The sequence below is a fragment of the Camelus dromedarius genome, chromosome 12 (assembly GCF_036321535.1).
Source record: "Camelus dromedarius isolate mCamDro1 chromosome 12, mCamDro1.pat, whole genome shotgun sequence".
In the NCBI taxonomy this organism is placed as follows: domain Eukaryota; kingdom Metazoa; phylum Chordata; class Mammalia; order Artiodactyla; family Camelidae; genus Camelus; species Camelus dromedarius.
In genome coordinates this window covers 9002104-9029752 of record NC_087447.1, presented here as the reverse complement: position 1 = coordinate 9029752, position 27649 = coordinate 9002104, and the positions used below count along the sequence as shown (strand labels likewise).

Here is a 27649-nt window from a genome sequence, read left to right as displayed (position 1 = left end):
AGGTCGAGCATAGACTTCCAGGTCCAGGACTAAAGGCCACACGCACACCCCACGTTCCGTGGGACACTCGCAGTGCGCTCTGGGACTTGTAGTCCCGGCGTGCCAGGCCCTGCGCGCGCATCCCCGACCGCGGGCGACTTCCTCTCTAGGTCGCGCGCGGCCGCTCCCGGAAGCTCTACGGGTTAAAGTTTCAACGCTTCCTTTCCTCTCCTCTTAGTCCCGCAGACTGCCAATCCACGTAGCCAATAGGTGGCCAGACTGGTGCTTCCTTTTACTTGATTGGCTTAGGTTTTTGCAGCCCCGCAGACAAACTTGCCGGGGATTGGTGGAGCCTTCAGTTTTGAAAATCGTAGGTCTGGCCCGCGCTGCACCGCCCCGTTGCTTCCCTGCCGCAGTGAGCCTTGGAGTCTCCCAGCCGTGGGACTTGGGCGGGCTGGGATTTGTGCTGGGAAGGCCGCCGGACGTGGATCGGAGCAGCACTTAGGAGACACGGTGCAGTCGAGTGAGTGCGCGCGGGCGGCTGGCGGGGGTGGGGAGTAGTTAGCGATTAGTTACCCCTCCGGCCAACCCCGGACCGGGGGCGTGACCCCCCCATCCGCCGTTGCGGCCTGGGGATGGACGGACCACCTCTTACAAGTGACGAGAGGTGACCTGCCTTGGTCCTGGGGCCTGAGATGACCCCCCACCCTCCATCCGAGAGAATAACCCCTTCCCTCCCCCTCCCGATACCTACTACCTTCTTTTGTGCCTGGAAGGCGTTTTGTTGACCTGGACGCGCAGGAAGCCGCATCGACCAGGTTGTGTGACGAGATTATGCCAGATGGCATTTTTGTACAGTGAGCCCGCGCTCAACGTCTCCCTATCAGCTGAGAAACGTTTTAAACTAACCATTTCCTGAGGCCACTGCTGTCTCCGATCTTGTCACTCCCCAGGCACGTTCGCTGTCAGCCACTATGGGGAGCCCAGAGCCAGACCTTGGCGCCTGCCTTTACGAGGCTGAAATGGAGTAGGCGGCAAAGAGCGCAGTTTAAATCCAGGCCCCGCCCCTGACTTGCAGAGTGACTTTGGCTTAACTTCTCTTTACCTCAATTTCCTCATCTGCACAAAGGACTTCAGGAGGTTGTGGTGAGAATTAAACGAGATGGTGCTCCTCCCGAGCGTGGAGTAGGACTCGTTAAAGAAAGCAGCTATTAGGACCTTCTTTCATTGAGGAGTGGCAGAGGGTTAGGTGCCCCACTTCCTGCACCCTCAAAGGAACAGATATTGCGAAGGAGGGCGGTGGGGCATCTAGTCTGGTGTATTATGTGAAAGAAGTTCTGGGAGAGGAAGATGAGCCCCATTTGCCCTTGGTGGGATACAGAGTGCTCTAGGTTTGTACACCAGGTCTTTCATGGGCTGAAGAGATTTTTGCTGCTCTTCCCAGGACCCTCATTCTTACACTGATCCCTTCTTTCTCAGGGTCACCTCTGATCGAATGACAGTGACCCTTTTGAAATACCCAAGCTGAGGCTGCTGAAACCAAACTTCCTCACGGAAAAAACCCAAACACCATCCTGCACTTTGTGAAAGAAGCTCTCACCCACTTTGCCATTTTGAACAAATACTTAAAAAAAAAAAAATGCCTCCTTAAACAGTTTTCTCTTTCCTGGCCTCCTGCACTTCGCCAGGGCTGAAATCTGGGACAGAGGACCTGAGGGGAGCCAGAGGGATGGCAGCGGAGAGGCTGTGCCTGCACTGCAGAGCTGTCTCTGTCCAAAGCCTCTGCGATCCTGCCTAATTGGCCCTGCCCTGATTAGTGCTGCCCTTGGCATCTCGAAGTAGGGTTTTCGATGAGTATGGCTGCCCTAACCTGTGTAGAATGAGCTCATTTGGTGTCCAGTGGGGGTGGAGTGTGGGGGGGTGTTGTACCTGTAGGATGTTTCTAGGTGTAGAGTTGCTAGATGGATTGACTCATTTAACAGGTATTCCTTTTATGCCAGGCACTGTTTGGGATGCTGGGCTTTCAGCTCCGAGCAAGACAGACAAGGGCTTGCCTTCAGGGAACAAGTGTTTAGTGGACAGAGACAGGCAGTAAGCAAACAGATACACAGTTACCCAAGTGCCACCTGGAGAACTGAAATTGATGGATAGGATCGTGGCTGGTGGCCAGGTCCTCCCTGAGTTGCTGAGATCCGAGTGATGAGGAACGAACTGTACAAGATAGGAGACAGAAGGTTCCAGATAGAGGGCAGAGCTTGCTCGAGGAACAAAGGCTCGTGTGCCCTGGAAATCGGCCCCAGGCAGTCCTATGAGGCTGCAACGGAACCTGGTATTAAGCTCTATAAGGGGTCAGTGACTTAGCCCCTCCTTCTGGGAGCTTTCCTCTTAGGTGTGAGGCTGAGCTGTGCATGGTTCTTGGTTTTGAAGGTGTAGATCCAGGTGATGGGTCACTGCCAAGGCCTGAGACATGCAGTTTGTTATTATGGCTTACGACCATCACCCATTCATTTATTCTTTCATTCATTCCCCCAGTCGGGATATTTATCGAGCCCCTGCTATGACGGTAATAGAACACTTCTTCCTTGCCTGGGGCTTTGGCGATGATTTTATAACTGAGACTTCAGGAGGATACCTTAGCTTTTTAAGAAGTTAAGAGAAAACCGATTTTGTATTTTCCCCTGCCTGATCTGTCTAAACAAGTTTTCTTAAAAACAAGACATTGCTTATCTGCTTACCTCATGCTCCCTCATCAGTTTTCGGGGGCATTTCAGCTCAAGGGAGAGGGTTGTGGGGGCCGCTTAGAGAAGAGCCTGTCTCTGGACCCCACTTCCTTTCCCACTCCTTTGGAACATGGAACTGCTTCCATTCACTGGCCTCTTGAAGAGGCAGTTGGATTTAGTGTTCTTTGGCCTGACGCCTGGGGTCAGGTCACGTGTAACTTGGGGTGACTGTGTATTTGCCCCTCACTCACCTGTAGGTAGTAAGAGGAGAGCCCAGTAGGAGGGTAAGAGCTGGCCTGTGGTGGGCAGGTAGAGGGGTCCTGTGGTGGCCACAGTTTCTCCTGATCCAGGAAGGAAGTGCCCTGTCATTTTAAGCTCCAAAGAAGGCCATTTGTAAGGAGGGCCATTGATCACAGAATAGGCTGGGCAGTGTGAAATTACGGGGACAGCATGCTGTGAGTGGGGAGGCATTTGAGAACTGTGAAGATTCTAGCCCCCAGCCCCCATTCCTCTTGTCTCCGCTTTCTCCAGGCACAGCCACTATGGGGACGACAGCCCCAGGGCCCATTCACCTGCTGGAGCTATGTGACCAGAAGCTCATGGAGTTTGTCTGCAACGTGGACAATAAGGACTTGGTGTGGCTGGGGGAGATAGAGGAGGAGGCTGAGCGCATGTTCACTAGGTACGGGCATGGGCCGCCTGGCTGCTGCGGCCTTGGGGATAAGCAAGACAAACAGGCTGCCAGGGGTTCCTCTTGTGGGCCCGTCTGCTGGAGGCTGGGTGATGGGAAGAGGAAGGAGAGGTGTTGGGCTGTGCCTTGGAGGATGGGGATGCCTGGCAACCTTGCACCCCTGCTGTGTCTCCGGGAGGGAGTCCCGAGTGCCTGGCAGTGACTCGCACGTGGCCTTGGAGAGCTCACTTAGTGCTGGTCACCCCAGCTTGACCTGTCACTGCCAGGAAAGATGAGGGGGCCAGGCTGGGTGGGGGGTTTAGGGGGTGGGCAGTGGTTTCCAGGCAGCCTTGAACATCACTCTCTTTGTATCAGAGAATTCAGCAAAGAGCCCGAGCTGATGCCCAAAACGCCTTCTCAGAAGAACCGTCGGAAGAAGAGACGGATTTCTTATGTTCAGGATGAAAACAGAGACCCCATCCGGAAAAGGTAGCAGGGGCCAGAGGCTATCACCAGCCAGGGGAGTGTCAGCTGGGCAGGTGGGGTCTAGAGGCTTGGAGCCCACAGGGAGAGTTTGATTGGCAGGTGTTAGCTGGGAGCAGGAGAAGTGGGTACCATGTGCACTGGGCTGAGGGTAGATGAAGCATGACCCGAGGCAGTGGAGTCCAAAGCTTGCCTGGTGGGGATAAGGGTGGTGTTTGATCTGGGCCTTGGAGGATGGGAAGGATTTCTAGAGATGGAAGAAGAAAGAGAATCTGACATTCTGCTTGGAGGAGAGTGACCAGAGATGTAGACCGGGGGCTGTTCCCTAACCCACTGTTGCTGTGCTATTTATAATTGCCACAGTAATGACCCTAGGCTGCAGAATACCAGGGGAAGAGAGTGGGTCTTGGGGCCAGGCACTCCTGGGCACATACGCAGCTCTGCCCCTTAGCAGCCGTATGTCCTTAGGCCAGTTTTCCACCTCCCCGTCCCTCAGTTTTCACAAATCTATAGTGAAAATAATGGTTCCTGCCTCTCAGGGCTGTCCTGTGGGTTAAGTGACAAGTCTCCAGCAGGGTGCTTGGCACCGTGTGCCCTCAGTCAGTGGGAGGTTTATATGAATTTAATCTTCCTAGCAGTTCTGTGAGAACTGGTGTTATCCCAGTTTACAAGTAGGGAGACTGAGGCTCAGGGACGAGCAGCCGGGGTCTCTGGGTAGAGGTAGCAGAGCCCAGGCTAGCACCCCTGGCTTTGACCTCCAAGCCCTCCACTTCAGGTTCCACTTGAGCTGGCAGCTTCTAGGGAGGCTAGTGGTTCCAGCTGGAATTTTGGTGTACTCCCTGCCCTACTGTGTTGTCTCAGCTTCTGCTCTGCCTCCTCCGGCAGGTTGTCCCGCAGAAGGACTCGGAGCAGCCAGCTGAGCTCCCGGCACCTCCGTAGCAAGGACAAGGTGGAGAAGCTGGCCACAGTGGTGGGGGAGAACGGTTCTGTCCTGAGGCGGGTGACCCGTGCCGCGGCTGCAGCCGCGGCGGCCTCTGCGGCGTTGACCGCTCCTTCGCCTATCCCTGAGTCCCCCACGGTGCTGACCAAGAAGCCTGAGAATAGCCTGGCTCAGAGCCAGCTGGTGCCCCTGGTGGAGATTGGTGTCAGCGAGCGCCAGAGTGCCGAGCAGCACCTTGGCCAGCTCCAGTCTGCCCAGGGTCCGGGCCCAACCCCGCCTCCGGACACCGCTCCCGCCTCCCAGATCACCTTGACCTCAGATAAGGACTCAACACCTAAGAAGACAGAGGCTGAGAGACTGGAGTCTGTCACCGTGAGCTCCCTGATGACCACACCCCAGGACTCCAAGGGCCGAGGGTTCGGAGCAGGGCGGTCCGCCTCCAAGCTCAGGATTGCAGCGGCCTCCCCAGGCCCACAGGACTCGCCTAGCTCTCCAGCCTCCCCGTGGCGGGAGCGCGTGCTGGCTCCCATCCTGCCGGATAACTTCTCCACACCCACGGGCTCCCGGGGGGACCGGCGGTCAGTGCGGCGCAGCTTGATTGCCCCGTCCTCCCCGGGCCCTCAGCTCTCACTGGCCCAGAAATACTCCATGATGGCCAAAGAGGAGAGCACCGTCCAAAGATCAAGCAGAAGGATCGCCAAGAAGGCCACCAAAGAGCCGGCCGCCTCCGGCCGCATCATCTGTGAGTCTGGGGTTCAGTAGTGTGCAAGGGTGTGGGGGGTGATCCTTCATGCCTGCTCAGTTGGAGGAGCTCTGGGGAACCGCCTGGCAAGGAGCTGTCCACACAACTTCCTGGGATGATGTGAATGTTCCAGATCTGTGCCGTCCTATACGGTAGCCACTAGTTAGCCACATGTGATGGTTGCGCCCTCAAAATGTGGCCAGTTTGACTGAGAAACTGAATTTTTAGTATTATTACATCTTACTTAGTTCAGGTTTAAATTGCCACCTGTAGCCAGTGGCTACCACGCTGGACAGTGCAGATCTAGGCTAACGTTCTTGCTTTACAAACGTGGACTCTGAGGTCCAGGGCCATCGGGGACATTGTGCCTGTGGTTTATACCGTGCTGAGCTCAAACATGGGCCTTTTTCCCAGGGCTGGCGTGTTCCCCTTCCCTCTTGCAGAGGCTCACTTAGATTCCCCACATTGTGGGCCTGTTAGCATAATGGTTTGGTCTGGAGAGACTGAGGCAAAGAGATGTGAGTTTCCAGCACAGCAGCATGTTCTGGGAGGGACAGATAGCTGGGTCTGAGTGCCAGCTCGGCCCTTCCCCTGCCCTGTGACGGGGCAGGTTCCAGGAGTTCCTTCATGGGCTTTGGCTCCTCACCTGTCAGCTGGGTAATAACAGTATCACCTCCGAGGGTCGCTGTGCCGTTTTCTTTGTTAACCCCCGTAGGTGCTTAGAACACTGCCTGCCACAGGGCTCTGTAACGTTAGCTGTTTTTATCATCATCTGATCCCAGCTCCAGGGATCATTGTCCCAGTGGGAGCAGGTGTCATGAGCCACAGAGGAGTCAGGGCTGTCGTATGGAGGAGGAAGGGTCTGAGCTGGGAGGGCTTCGAGGGCTGTCTGGGCTATTGCCAGGTGGGAAAAAACATAAGGAAAGGTATCCTGGCAGAAGGAACAGCTTGTATGGAGGCCCTGAGGCCTGAGACGGCAAGTGATGGGGTATCTGGGGCTTATGAGCCACACAAGGGGCTTGGACTTGACCCCACTGACGTGGGGGCTGTGGCCCCTTGATGGTTGTTGTAAGGTTCCAGCACTGTGTGAAAAACGGCCCCACAGAAGAGGGGAGGGAACAAGGCAGGGAAACCAGGAAAGAGTCTGTAAGGGTCCAGCCAGAGGACGCTGAGCAGTGGGATTGGTGGAGAGGCCAGGCCAGGTTTTACGTTAATGAAACTGAAGCTTAAGGAGGTCTGGACCTTGGGAAGCTGGGATTTGAGCCCCACATGTTTCCTGCTTTCTGGGACAGGATGGCAGGCGTTTGCTGAGGAGGCATGGTGGTAGAAAGCCACAGGGCAGGGCCTGCCCACCGGGCAGGTGAGGGCACCTCCCCTGGCTGGGTTTCTTTCCCGCCTGGGGAGGGGCTTGCTCCGGGACACGGGGCTCAGGGGCACCCAATCTGGGATCCATGCAGACGTGCGGTCGGGCACACTGACCATTTTTGGATTCCCAGAAGGGCCACAGTGGTTCTGACCTGCCTTGGAGATCTCCTCTGTCCTGAGTCTGATCCTGGGCAGGGGTCCGAGGAGGCAGGCAAGCCTGGAACTCTAGAGGGAGGGTGGGGGAGAGGCTCTCGAGACCCTTTCGTGCTTCTGGATCAGACATCTGGGTTTGTAGCTCTTAAGCCATTCCGTTTGCTCCTGCCCCTGCCTCCTGTACTTGGTGTGCTTCTGATTTGATTTGTATTTGACCCAAGCCTGAGGAAAGAAGACAGTAAAACGCAGTGGTTAAGCCCTGGAGTCACACAGCCTGGGTGACCTGGGGCACACCCTTCTCCGAACCTCAGTTTCCCCAACTGTTAAATGGTAATAACACCTGCCTTGAATGTGGGTAGAGGAGCCAGCCTAGTGCTTGGATGTGGTACAGCTCAGTCAGTCTAAAAACAAAACAAAACAGGACTGCCAGTATCCCTGAAGCTCAGAGGAGTTGTGGCCCAGATGGCCCTACAGGGGGCGCTGCAAGGGTGTGGAGCAGTGAGGGGAGACAGGGCTTCCTGGAGGCCTTCCTGACGCCCTGGTTAGGGCAACTCAGAGGCGGAGTCTTAGTTTGGGTTCCCCCAGAAGTAGCCCTTGATGTAAGGGTTTGAGGGTAACTTGATACTACTGGGGGGGAGGAATTACCTGCAGCAGGGGAAGCAGGGAAGTGAGACGGGGTGAGGGGGTGCGGAGGAGCTAGTAACGGGCCTGGGGTCCCCAGGAAGCCTCTGGAGCCAGTGGGAGGCACTGGGGCGAGGGGCTGCTGGGTGGAGGCATTAATCCTCCACACTCCCGGCAGGGTACACAGTTGGCCAGCCAGCCATTGGGCCAAGAAGTGTGGCTGCAGCCGTTGATGGACAGATGGGCTCTGAAGTGGGGAGGCGGGGGCCGGGGCCGCTCTTCAGGGTTCTCAGAGGGCCCTGCTGGACAGGCCAGGCTCCTCCTGGGTGCCCAGGCCACGTCTGCACTGGGGAGCAGCCCCCAGTCCCTCTCTAGGCCCTCTCCCTGCCACCAGAGCCTTTCTGAGGCCTGAATGGCATGCAGATGGCGCTTAACATTCCAGAGAAGTCTTTGTGCTGGTGGAATAGTTGTGCTGTCATGGGGGCGTCTTCACTCTCTGCCCCCTCATCAGTGAGCACTGGGCTGGGCTGGGAGGCAGGGGAGGCGAGGGGGTCTCCTGGCTACAGACCCCTCAGGTGAGAGCACCTGGCCCTGTATTGGTCCCTCCCAATCCCCTAAGCCTGCCTCAGCCCAGGAAGGTCCTGGCTTCCCTCCTCGGTCTGCTGCCTGCCTCCCCTCTTTCCTTTAGACTCTGGGTGCCTCTCAGTCTTACCTCTGGCCATGCTCCCGGGGCTGGAGAGGGCTCAGATGGCTGGAGCCAGCCTCCTTCTGTGCCCTGCTAAGCCTCCTCCTTCCTGCCCCATGGCCTTTGCAGATGCTGTTCTGCCTAGACCAGCACCTCTCAACTTTTGGCCTCAGCCCCTGCTTCCAGACTTCAAAATGATCAAGGACCCCCAAAGAGCTTTTGGTTATGAGCATCCTATCTTTTGATAGTTACTGTATTAGAAAATGAAGAATCAAAAAATTCTTAATATTATTAAAATTTTTAAATAGTAATATTGCTGTTTTAGTATTTAAAATATTATTTAATACTTCAAGTCTATTATCTCTTAAGGTCAGGCTTTTTTTTTTTTTTTTTTTAAGAAAAAACTTTTTCTGAACAAAAATGCAGTGAGGAGACTGGCATTCTACATTTTGCAGATCCCATTCGTGTGTGGCTTCAAGGAAGACAGCTGGGTTCTGCATTCAATCTGCTGCATTGTGTTCTTTGGGTTAAAGGCTGTGCAGAAAATCTGGCCTCACACAGAAATGTAGTGGGGAAAGGGAAGAGCACTTTAAAAGCTTTTCTAGATAATTGTGCATATTCTTTCTTTTTCATGTAACTTGTGCGTTCTCACAGATACAGAGTCACGCACATCTTCCAGATGCTGACATGCTTCATTATACATATATTTTTTAAAGGAGCACGTTTGTTTTCTGATCTCATCAGAAACGTCTAGGTATCAGGAAGCTGTGAAGTTCACGGTGGTGGATACACATTTTCCAAATTTCTATTTTTGGCTTTTCTTTGGGCTCAATTTCTTATTCTTGGCAACAAACATTGTTTGGTGTTTTGTTTTGTGACAGACTCACTTTGTTCATTTTTAAGAAAATGTCTGCCAGATGCCCAAGCTTGGTTAGCCAGTTTGTCCATTGTTCTTTGACTTAAAAACAGCCTTCCGTGAAAAAAAGGGGCCAGTTCAGCTGAGTCCTCAGACCCCTGTGCTTTTCAGAGACTTGGTTATGCAACCCATGGACATTTTGCACACTTCCTGTGTTATCACGCAGAATGGCAGAGAGGCACGCACTAGAGTTTAGATTGAATAAAATGAATAGTGTTCAGTCCCTCACCAAGGACATTCTTAAGTGAAACTGGACAGTTCCGTCCCGAGTGTGGGGTGCACTTTGGTTCCACGCCTTGTTTGGCGCTCCGGCTTTACAGTTCACCTCCCATTGCTTTCGTGCCATCTGGGCAAATCTCAGCACCGTGAAAAGGGAGAATAGCATTTGGGTGTTAACGGTGAAAAGCGTGAGGACCTTGTGGGTCCCCCGCCAGGGTCTTGGGTACTTGACTTCCAGGAGCCTGAGAGTACACTTTGAGAACCACCAGCCTGGACATTCTCCCTCCTCCTCCCCCTTGGCAACTTTCTCATCCTCCACTGCCCAGCCTCCAGACCAGCTTGGCTCCCCATCAGAGGCTTTTCAAATCCTCTGCTTTTTCTGCCATGGCACATGTCACATGTCGGTTATAGGGTTATCTGATGATTATCCAGACCGAATTGCTCTCCATGGATCCCCAGGGCCTGGTACACTGTAGGCCCTTGACATATATATGCTAAATGAATAAGGTGCTTTGTGTCTACCTGTGCTGGGAGTTGGAGGCCCAGAGCTGGACATTGTCCCTCTTCCCTAGATACTCCCAGCCCAGTGAAGGAGCCAAGATGTGTTCTCAGACGGGCCTGTAACTAGGGAGCTAGGGGGTAGTGGGAGACGTCAAGCCAACAGCTCCACTGAGGGCTAGGAGTTGAGGGAGTGCCGGGGGCAGATGCTCAGGGCACCGTAGGGCATGGCACCCAGAGAAGGTAGGGGTCTGCAGGTGGAGAGGGTCTGTGTCTAGTGAAGGGAGGGAGGGGCCTACAGGTAGGGGGAGGGGTCCGTCTGGTGAAGGGAGGGGCCTGTAAGTGGAGAGGGGGTTCTGTGTCTAGTGAAGAGAGGTCTGCGGTGGGGGTGTCTGTGTCTAGTGAAGGGAGGGGCCTGCAGGTGTGTGTGGCGAGTCTGTATCTAGTGAGGGGGGGGCCTGTACGTTGGAGGAATCTGTGTCTAGTGCAGGGAGGGGTCTGTGGGTGGAAAGTCTGGCTTCAGTGAGTAGTGGCCATGGCCCCACCCGAGCCTGATTCCCTGATTCCCTGGACCTCCTGGAGAAGCACCTGGCTGATTCTGAGGACATCTTTTCCTTTGTTTTCCCATCAGGCCACAGTTACCTGGAGAGGCTCCTGAATGTTGAGGTGCCCCAGAAAGTCAGGTGAGTTCAGTTCTGGGACACTGAGGGCCCTTTCCGGGTAAGTCCCACTGGTGGTGGCATTTCCTGTGCCTGGGCTTTGCCTCTCTGTGGGGACTGCCCCTGGGCTGCCCACTGAGGCTGCCCTGCCCGCTGCCCCTGCCCCAGTCTTTCCGGGCAGCCAGTGACATGGGTGTCAGGTCTTCTACATTGCTTGTCAACATCGTTTGTCAGCCCTGGCCTGGCCTTGACCCCTCCGAGCCTTACCCTGGGGCCTGGGCTCCGTAGGTCGTCAAATCCAAAGGCCTGTGGATGAGCCAGTGCAGCCATGAGGTCCAGTTCAAATTAAGGGTGGTGTGGCATGGGTGTTGGATGTGCTTCCACTACAGGACTGTACCCCTGCACTACTTTGGGCCAGAACTCCTCTTCCTGGAGGCCGCCTCCTGCCATCACTAAAGCTATTCCACACTACCCCCCGCCCCCTTCTTTGGAACAGATGGTCCTGCTTGGGATGAGGGACAGGGTGACTGGGCAGACCTGCTGGCTTTGCTGGCCCCACAGTGCATAGAAAACAGCCCTCAAAAGAGACCTGGCTCACCCAGGCCCAAGGGGTTGTGGCGGAGCTGGGAAAAGTCTGATGTCTCGAAATCAAGGCCCTGATGGGATATAAGTGAAGACAAATTCAGAAGCAGACGCCCCTCTTCTGCCCAGGCAGCAGACGCACCACGGAGCCACTGGCTCTGGCTGCCTGTCCTCTCATCCTGCCAGACGCTGTGGGTTTGTGGCCCGGGCCCGGGCATCTGACATATGGCTCTTGTGGGGGGGCCCGGGCTGGGCGGATCCCACAGTGCCCCCCTGCTCCCCTTGCAGCCCCAAGGCCGAGGAGCCCGGCGAGGAGGCTGAGACTGAGGCAGCGGCTGAGCCGGAGGTAAGGCGGGCAGGCCAGGGAGGGGCGGGCTCGAGGCCTGTGAGTCCCGGGTGCAGACCCCAAGCCTTGGTTCTTCCCTTAGGTCCCCCAGAACGACGGCAGTACCTTGCAGCTCCGCAGTGCCACCAAGATCACCATCTGCACACCGGGCCCGCAGCTGGCAGCTGGTGGCCCGGGAACGCCATCTGAAGGGCAGCAAGGTGAGTCTCTGACCTGCTGGTGCACACACCTGGGGCCCTGCGGGCCTTGGCGGCCACAGCCTGACTTTCTCTCGGGGAAGAGGGAAGCCCGACTCTGGGATAGGCCGAAGGTAAATGAGACCCAGTGTGCACAAATCTTCTTTGAGCCTGCAGGTTTCATGTCCTTCCTTTTGGCTGGAGCTGCTGCTGAGGGTCACATGAGTGGCTGTGGCTGGCTGGTCAGTGCAGGAAACTGGGGGAGGCCCCTGAATTGGGGCATTCACCGTGAACGTGCCAGGGCGAGGCCTTGAGCCTCACTCCAGCCAGGAGCAGGTGTGAACCTGGCCTCGTGTTTTACCTCTGCGGCTGGCTCATTTCTCGCCTTTGTGGGTCTCCTGTCTGAAGCAGGCGGGAGAACTGTGGGGTCTGGGGCCTGGCCCGCATATCCCTGGTGGGAAGAGCACTGTTGCTATGAGATCTTGAACACAGCTCCTCCAGCCTCCTGGTGAGGCTGGGGACAATGGCCGAGCCAGCCCCAGAGCTCCCAGAGGGGCTGCCGGGACCCTCTGGAGTAAGAGCAGCAGGGCCAGGGGAGAGACCGCGCTTTCTCCCAGCAGTGGAACAAAACGTCCTGGGCCGCACCCCACATGCTGACCCTGTCAGGAGCCGCCCGCTCCTCACCTCCCACCACCCTGTGCCAGCCCCAGCTGAAAGGGCCGGGAGGAGTGGGATTTTGAAACCATTCAAGGGGTCTGCTAGAACTTGCGGCTTCCTTCCTGAAAGGCACCCCCGGCTCTCAGTGTGAGAGGTGGGTGGGACGTGGTAGGACCGCTTCGACGAGACTGCCCTGCTGTTCTCCCCCCAGAGGCCAGGCTTGGGGGTGAGGGGGCTGGGGGCTGGGGACCTGGCTCCGCACATCCACGGATTTGTCAGGGCCAGTTGTCACTAAGCTGCTGCTTCTGCTCCTGGCCACCCTGGGGTCTGCCAGGGAGAGTCCTGCCCTGCCCACTCCGTGCCCCACTGCCACCTCACTGAAACTGCTCTCTCCACAGAGGCCAGGACTGACCGAGCAGATGGCCCCAAGGAGCCACCCCAGAGTGTCAGGTTTGCATCTGGGGAGGGGCGTGTAGGTGACTTATTTTGAGGGGCCCAGAGGGACATAAACCTGAGTCCTTGCTCAGGGAGGGTGGGCATGTGGTCAGGGGCCTGCATTGCCTTTTGGCTGAGGTGGGGCCTGGTGTTCTGACTTAATGAAGGAGGCAGCTTGATGCTGTGGGACGAGCCTGCCCTGAGAGTGGGCGACCAGATCCCAGGCCCCATCCTTCTGTGTCATCCTGGCCATGTGACCTTGGATTGGTCCCTTCCCTTCCTCTGATTGAGCAGCAGAGGATCGGTCAGGGAGACCCCACCTCTGCAGTGTCTTCCAGTCTGGAGTCCTGAGGGCTGGGCCTGGTTCTTTTTACAGGGGGTAACCTCTTATGGGGTGTTGCCGGGGTGTGGGGAGGATACCAAGGCCGGCCCCGTTACACCTCTGTGGCTGTGCCTCGGCAGGAGGAAGCGCAGCTACAAGCAGGCGGTGAGTGAGCTGGACGAGGAGCAGCAGCTGGAGGATGAGGAGCTGCAGCCCCCCAGGAGCAAGACCCCTTCCCCACCCTGTCCCTCCAGCAAGGTGAGTGGGCACCTGCCCTCCCTCGGTGCCCTGGCCTCGCCCACACGTCTTGACCTGGGTCCTCGTCTGCAGGTGGTGCGGCCCCTCCGGACCTTCCTGCACACGGTGCAGAGGAACCAAATGCTCATGACCCCAACCTCGACCCCCCACAGCAGCATCATGAAATCCTTCATTAAGCGCAACACTCCCCTGCGCATGGACCCCAAGGTGAGGGAGCCGTGCCTGGGCTTTGTTAGAACGGGGGTGGTGTGGCTGAAGGCTCCAGTCTGTCCCTAGGCTGCTGGGAGCAGTGTGGGTCTGGGCCAAGGCAGGTGTGACCTGCCCGTGCTCAAGGACCAGCTCAAGCCTCTGTGGTCATGGGCTGCCTTGACGTTTAGGGACTGTCCTCACTTCTTTGGCTCTGCACTGAGCCCAGAGGCTCTGGCGGCTCAGAGTGACCTGGCGGCCCTGGGCTGGGAAGTTGCAGGACTGGCCTGGTTGGCCACCGCGTGGCCATCCATCCCCACACACCACCCCTATTCCCTCCCAGCAGCCTGAGTAGTTAAGGTGAGCAGACACTGACTTGGTGGGGAGGGCTGGGTGAGATAACGGGGGGTGGTGCCACTGGTGAGAGGGTGCAGACCCCAAGCAGACTCACTGGCGTAACCAGGAGGGCGACCTGCTTTCCAGGATGCCCCCTACGTGGCATTAACTCTCGCCTTTTCCTTGTTTCCTCCCCTCCACAGTGCAGCTTTGTTGTAAGTAAAGCCTTTTCCTGTCCTTGTAACCTAGCTCTACCTCGCACTTACCCACTGTAGCCCTGTCCTTGCAAAACTCCAGCAGCTGTAGAAGCACTAACGTTTCATAAGCAGGAGTGGTAAGGGGGGTGGGAGGTGGGGGGTGAACCAGAGGTGCTGGCTGGCTGGCCCTCCAGAGCTGGCGTCCTTCCTCCACAGAGCCTGCCCTCGACTCTGCTCCTGGGAGGATGAGTCTTGGAGCCTCCCCGAGGCAGGAGGAAGTAGAGTGGGTGTGAGCTGCTGCGGTTCACCAGGACCACATCTCACACTGTTGCCCACAGCCACCTCCCACCCTCCTCCCCAGCACCGGGCTCCCCTCAGGGTCTGGGACTGTGAAGAGAACAGACAAGGCATCTCTGATCCTGAGCCACTGAGATGTACTGGGTCACAGACCTGGGCTATTGCCTTGAGGGACAGGGCAGTAGGGGAAAAAGGGGGGTTTGGTCAGCTGGGTGACACTGGAACCATCAGCAGCATCCTCTGGAAAGGAGGCCATGGAAGCTGTTCTCTTCTCAGATACCTTAGAGCTGAGCTAGACCACTGGCCATGCATAGGGAGCCACGGGGAGCTGGGGCCTGCTTGGTCCACGGTCCTGGCTCCCGAGGTCTCCTGAGGAGCTACAAGGCTGCAGCCCCCTCAGTCCTTTAGTTCCCACTGGTGCTTTGAAGGGCCTCCTATTGCAAGGGCTTCTGCCTCTAGCTGAGGGCCTCAGGGCCTCAGCAGCACTGTGTGGGCTTGGCAGGTCAAGGGACTTCCCAGCAGCTGACAGGCAGGTGGGGCCTGAACTTGCCTCTCCTGCGAGGAAGCTGGTCCCCTTTGGGTGGACAGGGTGATGGTGTGCTGTCCAGTATGCCAGCAAGCAGGCCATGTGGTCCTTATGCACCTATTTTGGTGCCAGGGCCCCGCGAGGCCCCTGTGCCCACAGCAGTGAACCAGACTTGGACTTGGTTCCTCCCACGAAGAACCACCTGTGCCCCTCCCAGACTGATTGGAGCCTCGCGGGGCTCATGGGGATGATGGAGAAGTCTAGGAAGCTGCCCTTTCCTGCTTTGGGGGGCCCAGGTCCCTGCCCAGGGCATCTGGTGGGTGGGACAGTCCTTAGGAGACCAGCGCTCCCAGGCAGGTCGCTGGAGCCTTGGACTGATTTCCTAACTTTTGAGCCTAAGTTTCCTTGGGTACAAGATGTGGAGACAGGTCCATTCAGGGAGATTGGATGAACCAGAGAGTCATGTGGATCAAGCACCCAGCATGGGGCTTGGCATAAAGTGGTTGTTGGGTAAATGGCAGGGAGACTGCTCAGCTGAGGCCCCTGGAGGCAGAAGGGGCTGTACAAGCTTTTGGTTTCCTCCCACCCTCTGTTCTAGGGAGCAGCCCACCCAGGGTCGGGGCAGAGAGGAAGCACGGGTTCTATGATAAGAGTGACTCTTGTTTCCTTCTGTAAAATCCACAGTGCAACAGAGTACATTTCCTGACCTGGGCTGGGAGATTCTAGCACTTAAGCTTTATAACAGAAACCTGTTTTGCTGAGCCCCGCTGAAAGCAGGAATCTGGCCGGCTCTGGGTGGGGAAGGGAGGGTGGTGAGCTCTCTGGGTGCCATGTGGCCTTGGTTTCCGAGGTGCATTCCTCCCAGGCCAGTGGACGGTGCAGCCTCTTGCTGGGTTTCCCTGGGCCTGGTGGTTGGAGAGAGAAGGGCCTGCCAAAGGCCACCTGCCCCCCAAAGGCCAGTGTCCTCCTCCAGACCCTTCCCGCACCCAGCTTGGTTTCTATGACTCATGGTCATCTCTCTTTGCTTCCACCTTTCTTTGCATCTTTGAAAAAACTTTTATATTAAAAAATTATACAGTAAAATTTATGTTAAAAATTACCATATAGTAGTGAAATCTACACCTTGTGAAAGTGTACGTTTATGTAACCACTACCACAGTTGGGGTGCGGAGCAGCCCCATCACCCCAGCCCCTGTTATCCACAACCGTAGTTTTTTCTTTCTGAGAATGTCATGTGAATGGAATCATAGCATACAACAGGTGACCTCCTGAGATCAGCTCCCCTCACTCAGCATAATGCTTTTGAACTCACCTAAATCATTGCCCTTGGAGTGAGTTTCTTGTAGACTGCCTATAGTTGAGTCAGGGTGGGGTTTTTTTTTTTTCTCTCTTTTAAAAATCTATTCTAACAGTCTTTTATTTGATCTGTTTAGTGGTATGTTTGAATTTAAGTCCGCTGTTTTATTATGGTTGGCTGTTCCCTTTAGTTTTTTTCTTCTGTTTCCCCTTTCTTGCCCTTTTTTGAGGGTCAACTTGATTATCTTTCAGTATTCCATTTTAACTTGTCTCTTGTGACTTGGGCTGTATCATTTTGAGGGCTTTTTTAGTGGTTATTCTGAGGCATTACATGCTTAACTCTCACAACCGCTTTAGAATCGATAAATTATCAGTTCAGTTGGCGTATAGAAACTTGACTACCTATAGGCACCTTGACTCCCCACTGTATGTTATCCTTGTCTCACATGTTGCATCTCTGTACATCCATGACCCCATCAGAATAATTTTTGCTTTCAACTGTCAAACAGAAGAACTCAAGAGGAAACGAAGTCTGTTGATATTTCCCCAGAACATTGTCGTTTCTGTTGCTCTTCATTCCTGATGTCTGTGTTTACTTCCGGTATCACTTCTCTTCTGCCTGAAGAACTTCCTTTAGCAATTCTTTGAGGACAAGTTTGCTGGCAACAGATTCTCTAGTTTTCCTTTATTCAAGAAAGTTTATTTTACTTCATTTCTGGAGGATTTTCCCACTGAATGTAGGTCGAGTTCTGAATTAACAATTCTTTCCTTTATCAGTTTTAAAACGTGCCACTTCCGTCTGGCCTTTGTACTTTCTGATGAGAAATCTCCAGTTATTCAAATCATTGCTCCCCAGTAGATAATGTGACCCTTTTTTGATGGCTGCTTTTGAGATTTTTTTTTTTTCCCTTTGTATTACTTTTTTAGCAGTTTGATTCTTTTTTGGCTGGACATGGGTTTTTTGGGGTTTATCCTGTTTGGGTTTTGATGACCTTCTTGATTCTGTAGATTTATGTCTTTCAGCAAATTAGGGGTATTTTCAGCCATTATTTCTTCAGTCCCCTCCCCTCAGCATTTCATGGACCTTTTGTTGTCATCTCATAGTTCCCTCAGGCTCTGTTAGTGTTTCATTAATATCTTTTCACTCTGTTTAGATTGGATACATTTTATTGATTTATTTATCTTTAAGTTTTCTCCCTTCTGCTATTAGCCCCATCCACTGAATTTCTTATTTCAGTTATTGTATTTTTAGTTCTAAAATTTCCATTTGGTTCTTTAGATCTTCTACTTGCTGAGACTTCATTTTTTTATTTGTCTTAAGAATGCTTGTGATTACTTGTTGAAGCATTTTTGTCATAACTACTGTAAGGTCTTTGTCTATAATTCCAACATCCATCATCTTGGCATTGGTGCCTGTTGATTGTTTTTTCCCATAGGAGTTGAGATTTCCCTGGTTCTTTGTATGCTGAGTAATTTTGGATTGTAAACAGGACATTTGGAATATGATGTTAGGAGACTTTGGGTCTTGTTTAAACCTAATGGAGAATGTTGATGGTTTGCTTCAGCAGCAACCCACTGGTTCCAGCTGTGGTTCCAACCTGCTTTCTGTGGCCTGTGGTTCCAATGTTGGTTCAGATTTCAAAGCCTTTGCAGTGCAATTTGGATCTATCCTGAGTGTGCCAGTCAGCAGTCAATCTGGGATCTGGCGGGTAGCCTGTGGGTTTAGTTCTCAAAGTTTTAGGTATGATAGTTTGGGTCAGATCCAAGCATCTGCAGTTTGGAGCTGCTCCCGGGAGTTCATAAAAGCCTTTTGGTATCATTTTCTCAATCTATCCAGTCCTTTCTGCTTCTCTGGGGCTCCCCCTTTCTGTCCTCCAGCCAGGAAGCTGAGGGCTTAGTTACTCTGCTCTGCTGTGTGCTTCCCTGACCATGTCCAGGGCCCCCTGGCTGGGAGACAGGAAGAAAAGCAGCAGTGTTTCCCAGCCTTTGGGGGTCACAGCTCCATTATGTGGTGTGGAAGGTTCTCCTCCCCGAGTTTTGACTCTGCAGTTTCCAGGAACTGCTGTCCCCATTGCCCCAGGATTGTTTGTGGACAGGGACATGAGAAGGGAGAAAAAGGGCGGGAAGACGGGTTTGAGTCAGAACTAGAGTTTTTCCTGGAATTCTTTCTGTCTGCGCCCCAGTGATCTCTTTGGGGTTTCAGGACTCATTGAGTTTGGGCTGGAGGTTTGAGGAAAAAAAAAAAAAGGTGGTCATCTCATTGCTGGTTCAGTGATGCTTCAGAGTTTGGTCTCCTTCCCCAGTCTGCCTGCTGCTGTTTACTTGTTAGAGACCTCAAATAGCTGCTCCATGTATTCTGTTAGGTTTTATAGCCACATCTAGTGAGAGACAGGGGAGTGTCTACTCCATTTTACCTATAACTGGACCACTTCTCTCCATCTTTAGGATGGTTTTACCTTCTAGGTGGGAAATCTGCAGTCAAGGTCAGCGGCCAAGGAGGAATGGACAGTAATTAGTGCAGGGAGAGGTAGGGGCCGTGCGTGGCTGAGCCAGAGGTGGGAGTCTGATGGGAGCCAGGTTGAGGGGAGGGGACCCCAGTCTCCACCTTCATCCCCTGACCATTAGGAGTAAAGCACCAGTCTTGTGCTTGGCCAGGGAGTGCATGGAGCACCACCAACCCATATCCCACTGGTTGCCCACAGCTATGATTGTGCCCCTAGGGCTTTCTGGGCCTGCGGAGGAGGGAGGTCCCAGCATCGATCTGCTGAACCAACTAGTTACTTTTAAAAAGTTGTTTCTGAAATTATTATTTAGCCGTATCACAGGACGTTTGGAAAATAAAGGAAAAAATACCATCTCTAATCTACCTCAGCAGCCTATATAGTAACCTGTTAGCATTTGGCAATATTTTCTTTCATTTCTTCAACTATTAGGAAATAGTTGATAAACACCACAAAAGAGTACCTGTGTGTGTGTGTACACTCATAGTATAAAAGTTATAAAGCATAATAATAATAAACTAACATGTGTACCCACCACCCCCTTAATAAAACATTAACCATAACTTTCAGAGCTGCTTTTCTGTCCTTTCCCAATCTCATACTTTTTTCAACCACGCATTTTACATAGTTAGAGCATACATCAAGTTTTGAAGCTGATTTTTATGCTGCCCATGACTTGGCAGGGCTCAGTTGAGGGCACTCATGACTTGGGCCCTGGGGAGGCCTTTGCCCACCTACCCCCCACCCCCCACCCCAGAGGAGAGATTGAAGCCCCAGGCCTCCATCCTGGTGGGAATGGAAGCCTGTTGGGGGCGACTCTGCTGGTCAGACGCAGTCTGATGCTGCTGCCTATGGGCGGGGTCCGTGGGGGCCGCTGGGCAGCCTTTGGGGGCCGTCCTGGCTCACACCCCCTCCCGCCCACCCCCAGGAGAAGGAGCGGCAGCGCCTAGAGAACCTGCGGCGGAAGGAAGAGGCCGAGCAGCTCCGCAGGCAGAAGGTGGAGGAGGACAAGCGGCGGCGGCTGGAGGAGGTGAAGCTGTAAGTGCCCGGCCCTTCGCGCACCCACCTGCCCTGCCACAGCGGACCCCCGTGACCGCCCTGTGCCCGCAGGAAGCGTGAGGAGCGCCTGCGAAAGGTGCTGCAGGCCCGGGAGCGCGTGGAGCAGATGAAGGAGGAGAAGAAGAAGCAGATCGAGCAGAAGTTCGCTCAGATCGACGAGAAGACGGAGAAGGTGCGGGCCGCCGGCTGCGGGCGTGGCCTGAGTGGGCAGACCTGATATTCCGAGGGTTAGGAGGGGACCCGTCAGGATGTTACGGGTTTGATGCCCTGTACCCTCCTCCTACCCATCCATGGGCCCTGGAGTCTAGCCTGAGCACAGCCCTGCGCTCCCGGGTGGTCAGGCTCCCAGGTGCCCCCTCCCCTGGGCTCTGGAGGACCAGCCAGGTCCGCAGGGGTGGGGAGCGTCTGTCACCCAGAGGCCTGGAGGCTGAGTGAGGAGAGCTGCTCCAGTGGGCATCTGTGGGTGGGCTCCGCAGGCCAAGGAGGAGCGGCTGGCTGAGGAGAAGGCCAAGAAAAAGGCGGCGGCCAAGAAGATGGAGGAGGTGGAGGCGCGCAGGAAGCAGGAGGAGGAGGCGCGGAGGCTCAGGTGGCTGCAACAGGTGCGAATGCTGGGCTCCGGCGTCAGGGAAGAGCCGGGAAGGGCGGCAGTGCCTCAGTGCCCAGAGGACTGCTGGGCACACCCACCCTGTTGGGTTGATCCTGGTGGATCCCGTTGCTTCCTGCTCGGAAGAAGGTTCAACAAAGTCTGTGGAGGTGGGGATGGTGACAGTAACCTGCCTCGTGTTTTCTTTGGAAGCAGCAGTTTGAGGGTTAAGTGCATGGACTCTGAAGCCAGACTTCCAATCTCAGTTCTGCCATTTATTAGCTGTGTGACCCTGGGTGGGCTCCTTGACCTCTCTGTTCCCTTGGTTCTTCAAGTAGTAGTGGTATCTACTTGATAAAGTTGTGAGGATTAAATGTTTTGCTGGTAAGATTACGGGCCTAACTCTGCCTGGGAACTGTCAGTCTGATGACTCTAGGGAGCACAAATCTGTCATTAGGGAATTGAAATACTAATGATTAAAAGTTACTGAGTGTTTACTACATGCTAGGCGCTGTTCTGATGTGCTATGTGTATAAACTCAGCAGCCTCAGAGGTTGTGGGTGTTACTGTTGTTCACATTTTATTAAAGAGGATAAAACCTAGATCAGAGGGCTTCTGTGACGTGCCCATTGTCACCCAGCTCCCGAGTCTGGCTCTAGTCTGTACCCTTAACTACTAAGTCTGCTGCTGCAGCAAAAGAAGTTGTCACAAGATGCCATTCAGGCCGGTCTCGGTGATCCTCTGGGATGCAGCCTCATGTGGGGTGTCCGCGGGGTCAGCCCCTGCCATTCTCAGTGCGAGAGGAGCCTGGCTGCTGGGAGGGAGTGGGCCCTCTGGCCAGCTGCTCCTCCCTCCCTCCCAGACCCTCTCTTGCCTCTCCAGCCCAGGCCTGGCCTGCAGGCCCTGACCCTGCTCTCCATTCACAGGAGGAGGAGGAGCGGCGACACCAGGAGCTGGTGCAGAAGAGGAAGGAGGAGGAGCAGGAGAGGCTGCGGAAGGCAGCCGAGGCCAAGAGGCTGGCGGAGCAGCGCGAGCAGGAGAGGCAGCTGGCGGAGCAGCGCGAGCAGGAGCGGAGAAGGGAGCAGGAGCGGCAGCTGGCAGAGCAGGAGCGGAGGAGGGAGCAGGAGCGGCTCCAGGCCGAGAGGTGAGGGAGTCCCGCAGGCCAGGCTGGTGGGCCCGCCCCCAGGGTTGTCATACGGATGCCATCTCATCAGCTGTCCTGTGTGTGTGTGGAAGAGAGACTGATGTAGCCGTCGCCTCGATGCAGCGCCCACCTTCATTTGGGGATTTGGAATAGAAGGACAGACTTTTTTTCTCCTGGCTGCAAACCAGGCAGACCACCTGAAGATGGTGCGTGGGCTATTGGAGATTCATTCAAGGAGTAATGGGCAGGGTCAATTGGGATTTTGTCTTGGTTCTGCCTCCAACTGGCTGAGCCGACCCTGCGGGTTCATTTTTTCTCAACTGACATAAAAGAGGTTGGAGGACGAGCCAGCTTTTCTCAGCAGCCACCGTGGGCATTTGAGTGGGAGAGTCCACTACATGCGGTGGTTCGTTGCAGGGAACTGCCCCCCGTTGGGAACTGTGGCACATGAACCCCCTCAGAGGCAATGGTCTCTGCAGTAGGCAAGAATTCCACATTTAGTTCTACAAGCGTTTATCCAGGACTGACCCTGTGCCATTTTGTGCTGGGTCTTGGGGATGCCGGGAAGGATAAGCCACGGTCACCACTGGCCAGGAGGTACGTGGGATCTTGCACCTGTGTGTAGATGTAGAGAACTCTGCCCACATGTAGATACGCAGGCGGACCTGGGCCCAAGCCCAGCAGCTGCCTCCCTCCGGCCTCCACCTCCTGGGAAACACCAGGCAGCACTTTTTGCCATGTCCATCTTTGTGGGTGGTGGCCAGCCCACTGGAGAAGTTGCAGGGGTGGGTCGCAGCCAGAGGGCTGACCACGTCAAGGACATCTCCTGGTGCTTGTTGACTGGCACAAAGGGGGTCCATGGTCCTGTGGGCAGAGTCAGAGATAGGAGTCTGGGAGGGGGACAGAGGGTGGCAGCTGATGTGGTTTTAGAAGTAGATGTGCATTGGGCAGCACAAGGGACTTCGAGGGGCAATGGTGTGATGGTCATAATGGTTGGCAGCTTTAGCAGATACCGAGCTACATGCTTTCCACACGTTTCCTTGTCTAATCCTACAAGAAGGCACCTGTGGTGTGGGCACTAGCAGCACCACCTCCCAGCCCGGGAAACAGGTTCAGAGAGGCTCCGTGACTTGCTCAGGGTCAGGAGCTAGTAAGTGGAGGTGGTTGTTCAGTCAGCCCCTCCCTGCGTCTTGTCAGGCTTGGCGCTGGGTGCTGTCCTGCAGGTCATGCCAATGGTGAGGACGACCTCATTTCATTCTCATGGCAACTCTGGACGAAAGATGTCATGATCCCCACTGTGCAGCAGACAAGACTGAGTCTTGGAGACCTAAGTTGTGTGGATGAATGGGGGCCAGGTTTAGCTCCTCAAAGCTGAGCACTCCCCACACCCTTGGGTGTGCACCCCTTGGGCATAAGCACAGCTGTGGGCTCTTAGCTGGCATGCCCTTCCTGCCATTCCATCTCCCCCCGTGTGTGCACCACGCCTGGCTTCCCAGGCAGGGATGGGAATGGGGCCAGGGCTTGGCTCCCCACCCTGACAGGCTCTTGCTCGGTCCTCAGGGAACTGCAGGAGAGGGAGAAGGCCCTGCGGCTGCAGAAGGAGCGGCTGCAGAGGGAACTGGAGGAGAAGAAGAAAAAGGTAAAGCGGGCCCGGGCACGTGGCTCCCCCGGGGTCTGCTGAGCTCTGGGCCGGGGAGGGCTGGCCCGGTGGCTCTGGGGCAGGAGCTGCCTTGCTGCATGGGGTTGGTGTCCGGGGAAGGGAGAGCACCCACACTGCCTCTAACACCCGCGGGCTGCTGGATCCCAGGAGGAGCAGCAGCGCCTGGCCGAGCAGCGGCTGCAGGAGGAGCAGGAGAAGAAAGCCAAGGAGGCCGCGGCGGCCAGCAAGAGCCTGAACGTGACCGTGGACGTGCAGGTGAAGCCTGGGCACCAGGGTAGAAAGGGGCCCCCGGCCCTGATTATTCTTGTCCCTGTAGCTGGAGGCACAGGCTGTATATATTAGGATCCTAAGAAAGAGAAAGGACATAGTCGGCCCAATTGTTTTACTATTTTTTTTTTTAATTGAAGTACAGTCAGTTACAGTGTGTCCACTTCCGGTGCACAGCGTAATGTCCCAGTCATGTATGTACATACATATATTCATTTTCATATTCTTTTTCATTAAAGGTTATTACAAGGTATTGAATTTATTTCCCTGCACTATACAGAATGTTTTTACTATTTTTGATACGTATTTTCTTTATTCAAAAGTAGAATTTGTTGTTTAAAAAAAAAAAGAAACTACACTTTATAAAAGAGCAAAAAGTAAAAGAAAGTTACCTTCAAAGGAAAACTAAGTATGGTGCTTATTTTCCTGTATTTTTACACATATGAACGTTTTATATACACACGTACTCTCTCTCGCACACACATACACATAGTTTTAAATGGGTACAAGCTATAACTGTCTTAGTCTGTTTGTGCCGCCACAGACGGGGTGGTTTAAATGATAGACATGTATTTCTTCCCAGTTCTGGAGGCTGGGAAGTCCGGAGTCAGGGTGCTGGTAGATTCAGTGTCTGGTGGGGGCCCTCCTCCTGGTCCGTAGACTGCCGTGTTCTTGCTGTGTCCTCACATGGCCGAAGGGGAGAGGATGCTCTCTGGGGGCTCTTCCCTAAGGGCACTAGTCCCGTGAGCATAGATCCCTCATGACCTAAGTACCTCCCAAAGGCCCCGCTTCCAAATATCATCACGTTAGGGGTTAGGATTTAACATAGGAATTTGCGGGGAATACATTTAGTCCATAGCACAGACCATTTGGCACCTCGATTATTTTTTCTCCCTTGTTTTCCCTTTCATTTAGTGTGTTGTGGACATCTGCCTATTTCACCACTTGTAAATCTCTTTTGATGACTGTGTTCCAGTTAGCTGTACCAGAATTTCTTCAACCAGCCCCTATTGATGAGCATTTAGGCTATTTCCAGTTTAGTGCCATTACAAACAAGATGTGTGTGAGGAAGAGTTTTCATCGCAGCATAGTTTAAGATGTTGAAAACTTGGAAATTAGCTGAACCAGATGGTTCACTTACAAAATGTGGTGTTCCCAGTGGAGCGCCCAGCAGCCATTCAGAGGATGCACATTGACACACCAAGCTGAAAGAATGTTCACAACATACGTTCACGTGAAAAAGGAAGACACAGAGTCGTATATGTGATGTGGTTTTTTTACGTTAGAGAGCAACCCTTGAACCTTTTTATTTTTCCTGGGAAATGAGGGGAGGCGGCCAGAGCCCCCGTACACCCCAGTGCCAGGAGACGCAGGCATGTGGGGCAGGCAGCTGACAACTGTGTTCATCTTTTCCAGTCTCCAGCTTGTACCTCATATCAGATGACTCCACAGGGGCACCGGGCCCCACCCAAGATCAACCCGGATAACTACGGGATGGATCTGAATAGCGATGACTCCACTGATGACGAGGCCCATCCCCGCAAGCCCATCCCCAACTGGGCCAGAGGTGAGCAGGGCCCGGAGCTCCCCAGGAGAGCCAGGTCTCCACTTATGACTCTGAGGGCCCTGGATGGGGTGGCTCGGCGGCTGCGGGTATCACAAGCCTGTTGTGCCCGTGGGCTGGCAGCTTGAGTCACTGGCTGACAAGTCTGCATCAGGCCTTGAGATGCGCCCAGGGAAGGGTAGGCACCCTGTGGCCAGTGGGCTCGTCTGAGGACCAGATCTGTGATGTTGGGCACCTTCATTCTTGACAGATGTGTTAGATCGTGGCTGGCCACGGGCCAGCACAGTGCTGGGTGTTCCGCCTTGGGCTCTGGCAGCCCCCTCAGAGTCCTGCCCAGCAGGCCAGATGGACCCAAACATGCAGCCTGGGGTGGGGAGAGAGCTAACTGATAGTGGGGTTTCGGCGACACACGAGGAGCAGGAGCATGGGTTCCGACTAGCTGGGGGAGGATTTGGAGGTGGGAATGGGGGCTCTAGAGCAGAACTAGACCCAGAGTTTCCAGGCCGCAGCGTTTTAACAGGAGTGGGGGTAAGTGTGAAGGTGCCGTCTCAGGCCTGGGTGCAAGGTCTGCCAGGAGTGGAGTGCAGCCGGGCCTACAGTGGGTGCCTTACAAGGAGCTGAGTGAGCTGGGGTCAGGGCAGGCTGCGGTCTCCCTCCCCAGAGGAAGAGCCCAGAACCCCAGAGGGGATCAGCACTCCACAGAAGACAGATTGCTTTGTGAGTTTCACCTCATCTGAACCCTAGAGTACAGAGTCTGCCTTCGTCTCCTACCTACCAAGTCCTCGCATTGGTGGCAGCAGGCAGGGGTCAGCCTGGTCAGGGAGCCAGGCTAACTGTAGTTGACCTTCGCCATCGTACTTACTCTTTCTCGGTTTTACCGTCTGTGAAATGGGGGTTCTCAGAGCGCCCAACTGAGAAGGGTGACTGAGCATGCAGTGAGTCAGCGGGCGGAAGGCCTGGTGCAGGGCGAGCGCTGGACATACCCCAGGGTCCTCCTCAGCCTCGCTGGCGGGTCTCTGAACCACCCGTGGCCTCAGCTTGCACCAGGCACCGTGGGGCTGTGACGCTGATGAGATAAGTAGCCAATCAAGGACTTGAGGATGTTGTCATATGCTTAAGTTCTTTCTGGAGCTAGACTTGTCTTCAAACCCTGGCTCTGCCAGTCACTACTGTGTGCCTTTGGGCACATCTCATGGTTGTAAGATGGCATGGATAAAGGGCCTGCCTCGAGGTGGTTGACCCAGGCTTCACGTTCCCTTGCAGGCACCCAGCTCAGCCAGGCCATCATCCACCAGTACTACAACCCCCCGAACCTTCTAGAGGTCTTTGGAACCATCCTCCCACTGGACTTGGAGGACATCTTCAAGAAGAGCAAGCCCCGCTACCACAAGCGCACCAGCTCCGCCGTCTGGAACTCACCGCCCCTGCAGGGCCCCAGGGTCCCCGGCAGCCTGGCCTACAGCCTGAAGAAGCACTGAGGCAGGCCTGCGGGGCCTCTCGGCTGTCTTGGCCTTTGTCTGTGTCTGTCTGTCCGTGTCCCTGTTGGTCTGGTGGCCTCCTGCCTGGTGTTCTGTTGCGGAGGGTTTGGTCACGTGTATATAAATGTGTTGTGTGTGCTGCAGGTGGAAAGTGGCCCGGGCCCATTGGGAGGCCAAGCTTGGTGGGTGTTTGGGGAAGAACCAGGCCCAGCCCCGCCTGGTTTGCTGACAGCACTCTGTAAATAGGTTGTTATAATTCAGCTGAATTTTAGCCTCTGGTGTTTGAGAGCTAGATTAATAAAGTCTATTCCTTCAAGCATGCTGTGGGTATCGTGAAGACGGGGCTTCTCTGCAGAAGCCTGGGACCCTGGCCCTGTCTTGGGCTGCCAGATGGGCAGGAGGAATAAGAACTGTTCCCTCTCCGGGGGGTGTGTCAGGGTCACCCACGTCCCACCCACAGGGATGCTGAAGGAGAGGGTGATTATGACGCCATCCTGGACAACCCTGAGAAACACTTCAGTTACTTTCGTTTTGGGGCCAGAGAAGATACTTCCTGTTTTTTGGGGGGGAGCTCCCTGTTTGTAAGGGGGAGGCTTGTTCCATGGATAAGACTGGAGTTGAGGTCAGGAGAATTGGGCTTTTGACACAGCTCTGCTGCTTAAGACAGGCCTTCAGCCCCTCAAGGCTTCAGACTCCACCCTTGCTGCACGGATGGTGAAAGGACTTCAGAATGTGGGTGTTCGGCAGAGGCAGGAGATCTGGGTCAGAAAGGGGTTGTCTCTTGAAACTACCTCAGGACCAGTGCTTGCAAGCCATCAAGATGTTTCTCCAACAAAGCCAGGCAGCTGCTAATGAAATGCTTTGTGTTGATGGAAGCCGGCCCTGGGCCTTCCCAATAGTTGCCAGCTGTGTTCTAGGCGTGCCACAGCTGGTTTTCCATCATCTGCTACTCCGGCCCCTGGAACAGGGGTTGGTGAATTACAGCCTATGGGCCACATCAAGCTACAATCCGTTTTAGTAAAGTTTTATTGGAACCCGCCCAATAGACATGAATGCCCGTTGTCTCTGGCTATTCCACTGAGGGCAGAGTTTAGTAGTTGCAACAGAGGCCTAATGGTTCACAAAGCTC

The 27649-nt window shown here is 54.6% G+C and overlaps 1 protein-coding gene across 1 annotated transcript; it reads left to right on the top strand.

Annotated features, from left to right (window-relative positions):
• The first annotated feature begins 354 nt into the window (after positions 1 to 354).
• Positions 355 to 26836, top strand: INCENP (inner centromere protein). The gene is made up of 18 exons (XM_064492259.1): positions 355 to 502; positions 3231 to 3381; positions 3745 to 3858; positions 4738 to 5534; positions 10623 to 10674; positions 11521 to 11578; positions 11661 to 11778; positions 12810 to 12861; positions 13309 to 13426; positions 13499 to 13633; positions 19694 to 19803; positions 19876 to 19996; positions 20301 to 20423; positions 21334 to 21551; positions 23112 to 23190; positions 23359 to 23466; positions 24895 to 25045; positions 26306 to 26836. The coding sequence occupies exons 2-18, from the start codon at positions 3242 to 3244 to the stop codon at positions 26518 to 26520; spliced, it is 2709 nt and encodes a 902-aa protein (XP_064348329.1). The 5' UTR covers positions 355 to 502; positions 3231 to 3241; the 3' UTR covers positions 26521 to 26836.
• The last annotated feature ends 813 nt before the right edge of the window (positions 26837 to 27649 follow it).

Excerpts from the sequence above, each read along its gene's own strand:
- INCENP (XM_064492259.1), top strand. The coding sequence starts at position 3,242 with ATGGGGACGACAGCCCCAGGGCCCATTCACCTGCTGGAGCTATGTGAC. Across the intron at positions 12,862-13,308 it reads GAGCCACCCCAGAGTGTCAG|GAGGAAGCGCAGCTACAAGC; the intron begins GTTTGCATCTGG and ends GTGCCTCGGCAG. Across the intron at positions 13,427-13,498 it reads CACCCTGTCCCTCCAGCAAG|GTGGTGCGGCCCCTCCGGAC; the intron begins GTGAGTGGGCAC and ends CCTCGTCTGCAG.